The 15,415-nt window shown below is 38.1% G+C and overlaps 1 protein-coding gene across 4 annotated transcripts in view; it reads left to right on the top strand.

Annotated features, from left to right (window-relative positions):
- ARMH3 (armadillo like helical domain containing 3) overlaps window positions 1–15,415 on the top strand; it is a 187,025-nt gene that overhangs the window by 87,851 nt on the left and 83,759 nt on the right. For 3 of the 4 annotated variants that reach the window (XM_047701913.1, XM_047701912.1, XM_047701914.1), the window contains exon 23: window positions 13,910–13,985. In XM_047701913.1, the coding sequence (XP_047557869.1) occupies window positions 13,910–13,985 (76 nt within the window). Of the gene's footprint in view, window positions 1–13,909; window positions 13,986–15,101; window positions 15,243–15,415 lie in introns of those variants that run through there. The other variant, XM_047701915.1, reaches the window with a different exon arrangement.

Here is a 15,415-nt window from a genome sequence, read left to right as displayed (position 1 = left end):
GCTCAGCAGGGAGCCTGCCTCCTCCTCCTCTCTCTCTCTGCCTGCCTCTCTGCCTACTTGTGATCTGTCTGTCAAATAAATTAAAAAAAAATTATTTAAAAAAAAATAAAAAAAAAAAAAAGATTATGATGAATCTATAGATCATTTTGGGAAAAATTGACATCTTAGTAATAACATCTTTGAGCCCATAAACATTTGTTGAAGTCTTTGATTTTTTAATCAAACATATTGTACATATTTTATTAAATTTATCTTAAAGCATTTAATGGAATTTGGTGCTATTGTAAATGGTATTTTTTAGAATTTCAATTATTATTTTCTCATTGTTAGTATATAGAAAGACTATTAATTTCCAAATTTATCATCCTGCTAAACTCACTTATTAGATTTAGTGACTTATAATCTTACTAGAATTTTCTGTGTAAACAGCTATGTAGTTTGGGAATAAAAGCGTTTTATTCCTTTCATTCTAATCTTTTAATTCTTATCTTATTTCACTAATTAGGACCTCTATAGTATATTAAAACAGAGTGGTGGGAATGGATATACTTATCTTTTTTCCAATCTTAAGATCATAAGGATTGAGTACTTCATTCAGTGTGACGTTAGCAATATGTTTTTTTCATAGATACCCTTTATCAGGCTGAAGATATTCCCTTTTGTTTCTAGTTTCCTGAAAGTTATTCTCATTAATGAATGTCAGATTCTGTTTTAAAATTTTAGCATGGAGTGCCTGGATGTCTCAGTCAGTTAAGTATCTGACTCTTGATATTGGCTCAAGTCATGATCTCAGGGTCTTGGGATCGAGCCCCTCTGGGCTCCCTGCTCAGTGAGGAGTCTGCTTCTCCCTCTCCCTCTGCCCCGATCCTGCTCATGCTCTCTCACTTTCCCTCTCTCAAATAAGTAAATAAATCTTTTTTAAAAATTTAGCATGGGTGACTCAGTCAGTTGACCATCTAGCTCTTGGTTTTGGCTCAGGTCATGATCTCAGGGTCATGAAGTCAAGCCCAGTGTTCAGCTCCAAGCTCAGTGTGGAGTTTTCTTGGGATTCTTCCCTCTCCTTCTGCTGCTCTCCCCACTCACATGTGTGTTCTCTCTCTCTTTCATAAAATAAGTAAATTAAATCTTAAAAATTTTAGCATTTATTGAGATGATATCATGGTTTTCCTACTATAGACTGTTGACATAGTGATTGATTTTTTTTTAAGATTTTATTTATTTATTTGACAGAGAGAGAAAGTGCACAAGTAGACAGAATGGCAGGCAGAGGGAGACCAGGCTCTGGATGTGGGGCTCGATCCCAGGGCCTTGGAATCATGACCTGAATCAAAGCCAGACACTTAAATGATGGAGCCCGACAGGCGCCTCGTGATTGATTAATTTTTTTTTTTAATTTATTTTTTCAGCATAACAGTATTCATTATTTTTGCACCACACCCAGTGCTCCATGCAATCCGTGCCCTCTACAATACCCACCACCTGGTGCCCCCAACCTCCCACCCCCGACCCCTTCAAAATTCTCAGATCGTTTTTCAGAGTCCATGGTCTCTCGTGGTTCACCTCCCCTTCCAATTTCCCTCAACTCCCTTCTCCTCTCCATCTCCCCTTGTCCTCCATGCTATTTGTTATGCTCCACAAATAAGTGAAACCATATGATAATTGACTCTCTCTGCTTGACTTGTGATTGATTTTTTAATGTTGAACCAACCCACATGATTGTACTTATTATTGTACTTATTTTTTTTTTAATTTTTAAATTTTTTAAAAGATTTTATTTATTTGAGAGAGAAAGTGCATGAGAAAGAGCAAGAGTGGTAGAGGGAGAGGGAGAAGCAGACGCCCCTGCTGAGCAGGGAGCGCAAGCAAGGCTCAATCCTAGGATCTTGGGATCATGACCTGAGCCAAAGGCAGATGCTTAACTAACTGAGCCACCCAGGCAGCCCTATCTTTTTTTTTTTTTAAACTTAGTATCATTTTTATGTGCTGCTGGATTTGATTTGCCCATATTCATGAGGGATATTGGTCTGTAATTTTATTGTCTTATAATGTCATTTTCTGGGTTTAGTATCAGGTAATGTTGACCTCATAAAATTCTCTCATCTATTTTCTGGAAGAATTTGTATAGAAGTGGTATTATTTTTTTCCTTAAATATTTGGTAGAATTTGTTAGTGAAGCAAGCTGGGCCTGGAATTTACTTTCTTGGAAGGTTTTTAACTATAAACCCAATTTGTTTAATAGATCTCTATAATAATATAGACTCTATAATAATATAATAAATTCTTGTATTTCTTCAGAGTGACTTTTGGAAGGTTGTGTCTTTCAAGGAATTTGTTTTATTTCATTAAGATGTAAGTTTTATGGGCATATAGTGGTTTGTAATATTAATTTTTCGTGTCTGTAGAGTCTATACTAATTTCCTTTCTTTCTTTCCTGATTTTGATAATTTGTGTCTTCTCTTTTTCTTGGTCAGTCTGGCTGTATGTTTTTCAGGTTTATTGACTTTTTTCCCCCCCCAGAGAACTAGCTTTTGGTTTCATAGTCAGTTTTATTTTTGTCTCTCTCGTTTTTTAGTTTTCTATTTCATAGATTCTTGCTCTTAATTTCCTTCTTGTTGCTTACTTTGAGTTTTTTGGTTTGTTTTTTTTTTTAAGATTTTATTTATTTATTGGTCAGAGAGATAGAGAGAGTACAGGCAGAGTGGCAGGCAGAGGGAGAAGCAGGCTCCCCACGGAGCAAGGAGCCTGATGTGGGACTCCCAGCCTGATGCTGGGATCCTGACCTGAGCCGAAGGCAGTCGCCTAACTGACTGAGCCACCCAGGCATCCCTTGCTTTGAGTTTTGCTAGTTTCTTAGGATAAAAGTTTAGGTCACTGATATGAGACTTTTTTTTTCTTTTTTTAAAATTTTTTAAATCAATGTTATCTTAAGCCTGTGTAGTGATAAGAGACTGAGTTACTCTAGTTTGCCTTTTTTTTAAAAAATTTTATTTATTTATTTCACAGGCAGAGATCACAAGTAGGCAAAGAGACAGGCAGAGAGAGAGAGGGAAGCAGGATGTGGGGCTTGATCCCAGGACCGTGAGATCATGACCTGAGCTGGAGGCAGAGGTTTAACCCACTGAACCACCCAGGTGCCCCGAGACTTTTTTTTTCTAGTATAAATGCTTAGTCCTATAAATTTCCCTTTAAATAGTACTTTAGTTTCATCTCAAACATTTTCATTTGTTGTGTTTACATTGTCATTCGGGTTCAACATATTTTCTGATTTCCTTTGTGATTTCTTCTTTGACTTTTGGATTATTAGGACTATTTTGTTTAATTTCCAAATATTTGGGGATTTTTATTTTATTTTAATTATTTTAAGGATTTTATTCATTTATTTGACAGCGAGCATAAGTTGGGGGCAGGGAGCAGCAGAGGAAGAGGGAGGAGCATTCTCCCTGCTGAGCAGGGAGCCCAACATGGGGCTTGATCTCTGGACCCTGGGATCACAATCCAAGTCCAAGGCAGACACTTAACTGACTGAGCCAACCAGGTGCCCCAATTTGGGGATTTTTAAATTTTTTCAGATATCTTTCTGGTAGTAATATTAAGTTTAATTCTGTTTTGGTCCAAGGATATTCTTAATATGATATCAGTCCTTTGAAATTTACTGAGACTTGTTTTATGGCCCAGAATACGGTCCATCCTGGTAAACGACTCTTCTGCACTTGATTCTGCTCTTGGAGTAGACTATTCTTTGAGTTTCAATTTGGTCAAGTTGTGTGATATGGTCTCTGTTTTCACATATTTTTCTGTCTACTTGTTCTAAAGGGACAGAGAGGACTGTTACAATCTCTAACTATAGTTGTAAGTTTATTTTTTTAGTTCTTTCACTTTTCGGTTTATATATTTTGTAGCTTTGCTGTCACATGTGTACACATTTAGGATTATTGTATTTTGGTGAGTTAACCCTTTTATCCTTGTGTAATGTCCTACTTTATTTCTGGTAATATTCCTTTTCAGAGGTCTGTTTGGTCTGATATTAATACAGCCATTGTGGTTTTTCTCTTTTTCCCGCTTTCTCAAAGATTTTATCTTTAATCTCTATACCCGGTGTGGGGCTGAAACCCACAACCCTGAGATCAAGAGTTGCATCTTCTACTGACTGAGCCAGCCAGTCACCACTGGTTTTTCTTTTTTGATTAGTGTTTATGTGTTTGTCTTTTTCTTTTTTTTTTTTTTTTTAAATTTAAAAAAAAAATTTTTTTTTTAAAGATTTTATTTATTTATTTGACAGAGAGAGATCACAAGTAGACGGAGAGGAAGGCAGAGAGAGAGAGAGAGAGAGAGGGAAGCAGGCTTCTCGCTGAGCAGAGAGCCCAACATGGGACTCGATCCCAGGACCCTGAGATCATGACCTGAGCCGAAGGCAGCGGCTTAACCCACTGAGCCACCCAGGCGCCCGTGTTTGTCTTTTTCTACCTTTAACTATTATCTATATTTTTATATTTAAAGTGGCTTTTTTTTTTTTTAAAGTAGGCTCCACGGCCATTATGGAGCCCAGTGCTGGGCTTGAACTCACAACTCTAAGATGAAGAACTGAACTGAGATCAAGATTCATTTGCTTAATTGAGTGAGCCACCCAAGTGCCCCTAAAGTGACTGACTTGTACAGAGCTTGTAGTTAGGTCTTGTTTGTTATCCAGTGTGACAGTCTTTTTCTCTCATTCAGTATTTAAACCATATACATATACCATATACATATACGATCCATACACATATACCATATACATATACATATAATATTCCAGTTGGCTTTGGCTATATTTCTTTGTGTATTTTTAGCAGGTCTAGGGTTACATTATACATTATACCTTTCCTAGGCTACTTACAGTTAGTGTTGTATCACTTCAGTTTTCTTTTTAAAGTAGGATCAATGCCTTTCGCCCATCATGCAGCCCAGTGTGGGGCTTGAACTCATGACCCCGAGATCAAGACCTGAGCTGAGCTCAAGAGTCAGACGTTTAACTGACTGAGCCACCCAGGCACCCCTAGTGTAGTATCACTTCAATAAATATAACAGTTTTCTACTAGATAGTGTCCCATAATCACCAACCCCCACACTTACTTTGATGTTATAGTTATATGTATTGCATCTATCTATATACATTGAAAACTCGGGGCGCCTGGGTGGCTCAGTGGGTTAAGCCGCTGCCTTCGGCTCAGGTCATGATCTCAGAGTCCTGGGATCGAGCCCCGCATCGGGCTCTCTGCTCAGCAGGGAGCCTGCTTCCTCCTCTCTCTCTGCCTGCCTCTCTGCCTGCTTGTGATCTCTCTGTCAAATAAATAAATAAAATCTTAAAAAAAAAAAACAAAAAACTCTACCAGACACTTCCGTAATTTTTGCCTATGAATATGGATGATAGCCCATATTCTAAAGAATTTCAGAGAGAAAAATTTTTTTATATTTACCTAGATATTTCTATTTCCATTGCTCTTTTTATTCCAGAAGATTCTAATTTCCTTCTAAAGAAATTTCCTTCTAAAGAAATGCTCTAAAAGCATTTCTTTTAGAGCAGGACTTCTGGTGGTAAGATTTAAAAATTTTCCTTCATTTCTCAGGTATTTTTGCTGGATTTAGAATTTTGAGTTGATAGGTTCTTATCTTTAAGTATTTTTTTAAGGTTTTATTTATTTATTTGACAGAGAGAGGAGACACAGCAAGAGAATGAACACAAGCAGGGGGAGTGGGAGAGGGAGAAGCATGCTCCTCGCTGAATAGGGAACCCAATCTGGGGCTCGATCTGACCTGGGATCATGACCTGAGCCAAAGGCAGAGGCTTAACAACTAAGCCACCCAGGTGCCGCAAGTCTTTAAGTATTTTGAAAATGTTATTCCCCCTTTTCTGGTCTCTGTGGTTTCTGAAAATAAGTCTGTTGTCATTTTAATTGTTTTTTTCCATGTTTATAATATGTTGTTTTTCTGTAGGCTCTTTTAGGTTTTTTCCCTTATCTTTGCCTTTTAGCAGTTTGATTATGATATGCCTAGGCGTGGTTTTTCTGTGAGTTCATCCTGTTTGGGATTTGCTGAGCTTTTTGACTCTCACTAAATTTGGGAGTTTTTGGCCATTCTTTTTTGCAAAACTTTTTCTGCTCCACGTTCTTTCTTTTCCCTTTTCTTGGACTGCAGTTACACAGATGTTAGGCTTTTTGATATTGTCCCACTCTTTCCTGAAACCTTATTTGATTTCTCCCTTTTTTTCCCCCTTCTTAATAGCTTCTATTGTTCTGTCTTTAGGTTCACTGACTTCTGTGTCAGTCCATTCTGCTCTTAAGCCCATCTAGTGAATTATTATTATTATTATTATTATTTTTTTTTTTTTTTGCTTTACATAATATATATTTTACTTGTGGTTCCAATACCAGTTCAGTTCTCAGAGACTTGCTGTGCTGCTTTGGATGTGGTCCACACATGTACCACTCAAGGGTTAGTCAAGACTTGGACTGTGGTTCATATATCCATTCGGGGGCACCTGGGTGGCTCAGTTGGTTAAGGGTCTGACTCCTGGTTTTTGGCCCAGGTCATGATCTCGGGTTTGTGGGATGGAGCCCCACGTGGGGCTCCTCGATCAGTATGGAGTCTGCTTCAGATTCTTTTTCCCTCCCTCTCTGCCCCTTCCTGCTTTCTCTCTCTCTCTCCCTCTCAAACAAACAAACAAACAAACAAATTAAAAAAAAAAACCACACACACACAGACAGACACACAAAACCCCCACCAAATATCCATTCGGTTCCTAAAGCTTTTGCTTTGCTGCTCCTTTCTCTGTTCCATATTTGCTTAGCTCAGGCAGAAGCCTGAGAATTGTGCAACTATTATATACAGAATTAGGGGAAGACTTTCTCCTGGTTTGTCCAGGATTCTCTGTTCTCTCTCCAGCAGAAGCCCCTTTTCCTGGTTTCTGTCTACAGAAAGGTGAAGTTTCTATTGAAGTTTTGGTCGTCTATCCAGCTTCTCCCCTGTACATCCCTGTGAAAGCCTGAAAGAAAAATAGCAGAAAAGGCAACTTAAAACTCCTTTTGTGGGTGTTTCTCCAAGTTTTGACTCCCTTCTATAATATGTCTGCTTATGCTCAATTTTAGAGCCTCCAGGTAGTTACTTTTTATATTTAATATAGGATTTTTGGCTATAATCAGAGAAAGGCCATAGTGGGTTTTACTCTGCCACGCTGGAAGTGGCACCGCACCTTCATCCGCCTCCCCAGTTTTATTGAGAAATAATTGGCTCACGTCACTGTGATGTTTAAGGCATACAGAATGATGGTTTAATTTACGTATATAGTGAAGAGGTTCAGCTCACATCCATCTTTTCAAATAGATACAGTAAAAGGAAAAAAGGAAGAAAGGAAAAAATTTTTTCTCCTCATGATGAGAACTCTTAGGATTTTACTCTCTTTAATAGCTTTTCTATATATTATACAGTGATGTTAGCTAAATTCTCCTATTGTACATTACATCCCTTTTTTTTTTAAAAGATTTTATTTATTTATTTATTTGTCAGAGAGAGAGAGAGAGAGTACACACAAGCAGGCAGAGTGGGAGGCAGAGGCAGAGAGAGAAGCAGGCTCCCCGCGGAGCGAGGAGCCCGATGCGGGACACAATCCCAGGACCCTGAGCTCAGGACCTTCAGGACCCAGGACCTTCAGCTCAGAACCTGAGCTGAAGGTAGTGGCTTAACCGACTGAGCCACCCAGGTGTCCCTATATCCCTTATTTATCTTCTTTATTCTGTAACTGGAAGTTTGCATCTTTTGACTGCCTTCCTCCAGTTCCCCCTCTCCCTGCCCTCCATCTCTGGTAGCCACAAGACTGATCTCTTTTTTTATGGGTTTGGTTTTGTATTGTTTTTAAGATTACACGTATAAGTAAGATCGTACAGTGTTGGTCTTTCTCTGTGTCACTTATTTCACTTAGAATAAGTCTTTAGGGTCCATCCATATTGTCACAAATAGTAGGGTTTCCTTGTGTTTTATAGCTGAATAATATTCCATTGTGTGTGTGTGTGTGTGTGTGTGTGTATATATATATATATATATATATATATATATATATATACCACAACTTCTTTATGCATTCATCCATTGATAGCCACTTAGGTTGTTTTTATGTCTTGGCTATTATGAATGATAGTGCTGTGAACGTGGGGTTGCACATATCTTTTCAAATTAGCGTTTTGGTTTTCTTTGGATAAATACCCAGAAGTGGAATTGCTAGATCATATAGTAGTTTTTATTTTTAATTTTTAAAGTATCCCTCATACTGTTCTTCATGGTGGCTGTGTTTACATTCCTACCAACAGTGCATGGAGGTTCCCTTTTCTCCACATGCTGTCCTTGCCAGTGCTTGTTATTTCTTGTCTTTTTGTTACTAGCCATTCTGACAGGTGAGGTGATATCTCATTGTGGTTTTGATTTGCTTTTCCCTGATGAGTCATGGTGTTGAGCATCGTTTCACATGTCTATTAGCCATCTATACGTCTTCTTTGAAAAAATGTCTTTTGAAGTCTTCTTCTCGTTATTTAATTAGATTGTTTTTTTGGTGTTACGTTGTACGAGTTCTTTATATATTTTGGATATTAACCCCTTAACAGATAAATAATTTGCAAATGTTTTCTCCCATTCAGTAGGTTTTTGATGTTTTCCTTCGTTCTCTATGCAGAAGCTTTTTATTTTGATGTAATCCAAATCCTTTTTCCCCTTTGCCTGAGGAGACAGATCCAAAAAAAAATATTGCTAAGATTGATGTCCAAGAGTCTACTGCCCGTATTTTCTTTTAGGAGTTTTATGGTTTCAAGTTTTACATTTAGGTCTTCAATCCATTTTAAGTTTATTGTATATGGTGTAAGGAAGTGGTCCAGTTTCTTTTTTTTTGCATATAGCTGTCCAGTTTTCCCAATACCATTTATTGACGAGACTGTCTCTTCTCCATTTATATTCTTCACTCCTTTGCCATAGATGAATGTATGTGAGTTTACTTCTGGATTCTCTACTCTGTTTCATTGATCTATGTATCTGTTTTTGTGCTACTGCCATGCTATTTTGATTATTGAGGACTTGTAGTATAGTTTGAAATCTGGTGGCATGATACTTCCAGGTTTGTTCTTCTTTCTCAAGATAGCTTTGGCTATTCAGGGTCTTTTGTGGTTCCATACAAATTTTATGATTATTTGCTCTATTTCTGAAAAATGCTAGTGGTATTTGTATAGGGATTGAACTGAATCTGTAGATTAAGATTATTAATTCTTCCAATCCATGATCATGATATATCTTTCCATCTATTTTTTTTAAAGATTTTATTTAGTTATTTGACAGAGATCACAAGTAGGCAGAGAGGCAGGCAGAGAGAGAGGGGGAAGCAGGCTCCCCACTGAGCAGAGTGCCTGATGCGGGGCTCAATCCCAGGATCCTGAGATCATGACCTGAGTCGAAGGCAAAGGCTTTAACCCACTGAGCCACCCAGGCGCCCCATGTAAATTGGATTGTTTTCTTTATTTCTCTTTCTGATCATTGGTTATTAGTGAATGGAAACACAGTGATTTCTGTGTATTAATTTTGTATCTTGCTACTTCACTGAATTCATTTCTATTTTAAGATTTTATTTAATAGACAGTGTGCAGGTTGGGGGGGGGAGGGGTAGAGGGAGAAGCAGATTCCCCGCCGAGCGGGAAGCCCAATGTGGGGCTCCATCCCAGAACCCTGAGATCATGACCAGAGCTGAAGGCTGGCACTTAACTGACTAAGCCACCCAGGCTCCCTTTACTGAATTAATTTATTAGTTCTAATTAGAAGTTTTTTAGTGGAGTTGTTAGTATTTCTCTATATAGTATCATGTCATATGCAAATAGTGACAACTTACTTCTTTCTTCCAAATTTGGATGCCTCTTCTGTATTTTTTAATATGCTTTTAATCTCATTAATCTTAATTCATTTTATCCAATGTAGTGTGCATTTCAGGTTTTTTCTTCCCTAGAAGTTCTGTTTGGACTTCTTTGTAATGTGTCCGTTTCTTTCCTCATTGTATTTGTATTTTCCTCAATCTTCCTGAGAATATGGAGCATATTTACAGTAGTTGTTTGAATGTCCTTTTTGGGTAATTCTGCTAATTTTCCTTCATGTTTAGATCTGTTTCTATTGACTGGTTTTTCTCTTGCCTATTTGGTCATATTTTTCTGCTTTGAATGCCTGGTAATTTTTAAATTAGATTTTGGACATTGTGATTTTAATATTGTTAGTGCTCGATTTTGTTATTTTATATAATGTTAAACTTTGTTCTAGAATGTGGTTATGTTATTTGGAAATCAGCTTTATCCTTTCAGGTTTGCATTTAAGCATTGTTAGGGGAGGTTGAGAGCAATCTTTTTTTTTTTTTTTTTTTAAGATTTTATTTATTTATTTGTCAGAGAGAGAGAGGGAGAGAGAGCAAGCACAGGCAGACAGAATGGCAGGCAGAGGCAGAGGGAGAAGCAGGCTCCCTGATGAGCAAGGAGCCCGATGTGGGACTCGATCCCAGGACGCTGGGATCATGACCTGAGCGGAAGGCAGCTGCTTAACCAACTGAGCCACCCAGGCGTCCCAATTGAGAGCAATCTTTAACGTAGGCTAATTTGGTCCCATTGCTAACGCGGTACCCATCTGCAGACTTTGTCTGACAACCAGTATATGAGTAAGTCTTCCTACACTTGCTGGGGGAAAAACAAATTATTTTATTTGTGGAACCCTCTGTGAGTTTAACAATTTCTTTTCCTTTCTAATAGTTCTTTGTGTCCAGCTCTGAGTATTTTCCTCTTTGATCTATATATGCAGATCAGTATTCAAAAAAAGATGTAAGATGACCCTTCTGTAGACCTCCAGAGTTCTTTGTCAAACTCCTTCTTCTGCAGTACTCTGCCCCACAAATTCTAGGAGCCTTGGCCTCTCCAAGTGTTGATCTCTATGTCTTTGGCTTGGCAAGACTTCTATATTCTGTATAGGTTCCTCCTCCTGCCCCATAGGCTAGAAACTTCTCCATGTAGTAAGCTGGGGTAATCGTAGGGCTCACCTTGTTTTTTTTCTTCAGGGATCACTGTTGAATATGCCTGTAGTCCAATGTCTGGTAGTTGTTATTTCATCTGTTTTGTCCAGTCACTTAAGGTAGGAGGGTAAATTATGTTTTGTTCTTCTGTCTTGGCTAGAGGAGGAAGGCTCACTGAAACACTTTTGATGAAGGCACACTTTTTTTAAAATTTTTATAAAGATTTTATTTATTTATTTGACAGAGAGATCACAGGTAGACAGAGAGGCAGGCAGAGAGAGAGAGAGAGAGAGAGAGGGAAGCAGGCTCCCTGCTGAGCAGAGAGCCCGATGTGGGACTCGATCCCAGGACCCTGAGATCATGACCTGAGCTGAAGGCAGCGGCTTAACCCACTGAGCCACCCAGGCGCCCCAAAGGCACACATTTAATATTCTGATGACATTAATTTGGTGCAGTGAAGTCTGCTGAGTAGGAAGACTTCCAAAGGAGCTGCCCTGAACCATAAATGATACCATATTTTTGAAGTGTTTTTTTTATTATAAAGAAAGATAATTATAAATACTAAAGAAAAAGAAAAATCAAAATGGAAAAGATAAAAAAATTTATAATCTTTCTAGTGCTGTGATTGTTTTCATTGTTGTATATTAGCTTACATGTATGCATAGTTTTACATAGTTGTAATCATGTTATCCTTCTATTTTGTGTTTTTTAAAACATGTGTCATAAAATATTCTTTTTTGGTAATTTTCTTAAATCTTTCTCTGTCTTTTTTTGTACAGTGTGGGCTTAGTTTATTTAACCATTCTTTTCATGGAAATTATGGTTGTTTCCAGTTTTTACTATTACTTACGTCTCTTTTTAAAATGGCTGTGTACTATGTTATTTTTGTGAACCATAATTTACTACATAAAAGATTACCTTAGCTTGAGGCTTTTAGGGCATTTTGAAATAATTTTGTGTTTAAATTTGGTAACAGAAAAGAACGTAAAAGCCTATGGTATTTGCAAAGGAAATGCAGTGATGAGGTCATCTGGTTCTTGTTCACTAAGGAGCAGAGCTGACAGAATGTTACAGAGAAATAATCCATGGACAGAGTTAAATATCTCACTGAGATAAGGAAAGGAAAATTCAACTCAATTCCATAAATGTTTTGGTCCCCACCCTCAGAGAATTTATGATCTTGTGGAGGATCTTAGTGAAACACATTTAAGAAGTTTCACAGTTGAGTTGGAAAAGATCTGTCTGACTGCTGAAACAATTGTTTTCATTACATGATTAAACTTGCACATACACTGGGTAAAACCGGATTTCAGACTGAGGAGCTTTAACTTGGAACTATACCAACTTCCCCTGCACTAAATCTTGTAAATTAGGCAGTGTTCTGATAATATGTTTTATTAAGGCTTCCTTACTCTCTTCCGTAAAATTACACGTATTTATAAAAGTGAGGTATTGCTAGAAGAGATGCAGAGCAGCCAGATGAGTTTTCTTTCCCTGTTACAGCCATAGGCCTTCCCTCAGATTTAGCTGCTGCTGTTTCTTTCCTGGCTGGAATACTGGTCAGGAGTAGGTAGTGATGGTTCTCAGGTATTAAGTTCCTAAGTAGATTGGTTACACGTTTCTTAATTTCTTAACGTAATGTTGTTAGGCTCTACTTTTCCTTCATTTGGAAAAGTCTCAGATATATTCATTCATTTGTTTGGGAGGCCATTTATTTAAATACTAATAGCTAATATACGACATTTACTGTGTGCCAGGCACTGATCTAAGGGTTTATATATATTAACTTATTTCATTTTCATAAGAGTCCTTTCATGTAAGTATTGCTGTTACTGTCATAGTAAATGGCAGGTGCAGGAATTGGACTCTGACAGTTGGCTTCAGGGTTCATACTCATAACCATTTACTCTAAGTACATGCTCTAGAGTCATACCCTCAGGTTCAAATTCTGGCTCAGTTACTTACAACTGTTTGGATGACTTAGATCAATTATTTGTCTCCTTTGAGTCTGTTTCCTCCTCTCTTTGCTATCTTTTATATAACCTAACTTTGTTCCCTTCTTGGCACATAGTAAACTTGGCTCTTATTAAGTATTCCTTCATTAAAAACATAAACTTGGAGTGCCTGCCATGTGGTTGCTCTTCCAAGGAGCAGTTGTGCTGGTTTGTCTCTTTTCTGAAATGGTATCAATACTGTAATGTATGCTCCTGAAGCTCTTAGCTGACTGAGGTTGTTCTGTCTTTCCATCTTCTTTTCTTTTACTGCTGGGCGTGGAAAAGAGAATTTGGTCAGAAAAGAGAAAGCTATTCCTCTTGATTCATGTTGCAGGTCACACAGTTAAGTTATAGTAGCTAAAGCAGGTTATTCCTTGACTGAAACATGACTGTCCTCTATCTGACAAGATAATTTGCCCTGTTTGACCCAGCTGAAACCTTTGGGAGAAAGATAAGTATGGAGCAGGAGGAGATACTTACTCAACCAGCCACGTCCAGTAAATCAGCCATTAGAGCAATGATAACTGTGGCTGCCAGGTTAATCTTACCTTACCACCTCAATGCAGATTTTAAATGAATGTAAAAACTAAGCATGGAAACCTGTTAGTAGGGAGTAGATGGAGGGGAACCCAAGGCAGAGGAGTATTTTGATAGAATGTGAAAAAAAGCTAGAGAAAAAAAATCCTGGTGAAGGTAGTTGAGAATAAGCCCTTATATTTTTCTCTAAGATGAGGAAGTTTTAAATGGAATGTTGTTGTAGGCTCTGGTTATTCTAATAAAGCTATTCTGAGATGTGTCTTTCTTTATTCCTTATTTTTGTGTTTTATACTGGGGGTCTAACAGATCTTTTTTCTTTTCTTCCTTATAGTCCTGAGGCTTTCTACCAATGCAGGCCAGTGGAAAGAAGCAGCTAGCAAGGTGACCCACGCATTGGTTAATATCAGGTAAGGAATACCTCTTTCAGCATTCCTTGGCTCATCCTGAGGTTTATTGTACCTTGCTGAGTGGAGTGTGTTGAACACCACTGCTATTTTAAGCCCTGATGTCTGTAGGAGTGGAAGAAATGTCGTACTTGATCAAGAAAACCAGGAGTGCATGAGACTTTTTTTTTTAAAGATTTTATTTATTTATTTGATAGAGAGAAATCACAAGTAAGCAGAGAGGCAGGCAGAGAGAGAGGAGGAAGCAGGCTCCCTGCTGAGCAGAAAGCCCGATGTGGGGCTCGAACCCAGGACCTGGGATCATGACCTGAGCCGAAGGCAGCGGCTTAACCCACTGAGCCACCCAGGCGCCCCTGAGAGACTTTCATATTGTCATATTGAAATAGCTCACAGTGCTGTTGTGTGAATTTTCGTACCAAGACATGGTTGCAAGCCCTTTTCAGGCATCTTTGTTGCCAAAGTGTTTTCTGTGTATAGGCCATCTGAAAGCTTTTCTCTGAAATATTTTTTCCTGCCATTCTCTGTGAGTTCAGGGAATGATTCATGGGGATCTGGAACTTTGACGTTTTGCTTTACATGGCTCTTTCTATTTGCGGTAAACAGAGGCAAATGGAGCTCATGGGGCTAAGTTATTTTAGGTTCCTTATGAAACAGCAAAGCAATTACGGAGTGCTATATGTATTGGATAAAATTAAGTCAGACATGGAGTTTGGCTTAGGGTCTTGAGGAAATACCACACACCCACAGGAGTGAGCTGTTAATAAATGGAGAGAATGTGCTTTCAGTATCATGAAATACCAAGCTGACTTTTCTTACATTCCTCGTTCCCTTTGTGCCTATCATTTCCCATTTTCTCAACACTTATTAAATTGTTCTTGCAAACAATTGAAAAATTAACACTTGAGTAGAAGAGGCAAACCCAACAGATGGGGAAACTTGATTTAGCTCCAGATATAAGCCTTGCCAGACATTCCCAGTGATGGTAATGCACATCTACAACTTGGTATAGATTCTGATGTGTGACAGGTCTGGGATTTAATGTTTATTTACATATCTTTCTTTTCTTTTCCTTTCTTTTTTATTTATTTTTTCTTTCTCTCTCTCTCTTTTTTTTTGAAGTAAAATGTCCTGTAGTGATTTACAGTGGCATTTGGCATGTCTGGGAACAAAAGAAGTGTGAAATGTGTATGTTGGGAGAGCTGGAATGAGAGGGCCTAGGGGTGAGATGCGCTAACAAGACTGCACTGAAGGTTAATCTGCCTTACTTGACCCCAGAGACATTTTGCTGCAAACATAGCTTTATAAATCTCACAAATGCATATCTGTACCTAGCAAATAAACCAGATACTGTAGTAAGGCCTCATGATAAATGTGATTTTCTATAAAAATCAGGGATTACAAACTGCCTTCTCCCAAATATCCCTTTGTGGCCC

Source organism: Lutra lutra, chromosome 14, assembly GCF_902655055.1.
Source record: "Lutra lutra chromosome 14, mLutLut1.2, whole genome shotgun sequence".
Lineage (NCBI taxonomy): Eukaryota > Metazoa > Chordata > Mammalia > Carnivora > Mustelidae > Lutra > Lutra lutra.
The sequence above is the reverse complement of the archived record's forward strand: the minus strand, read 5'-3'. Positions and strand labels throughout refer to the sequence as shown.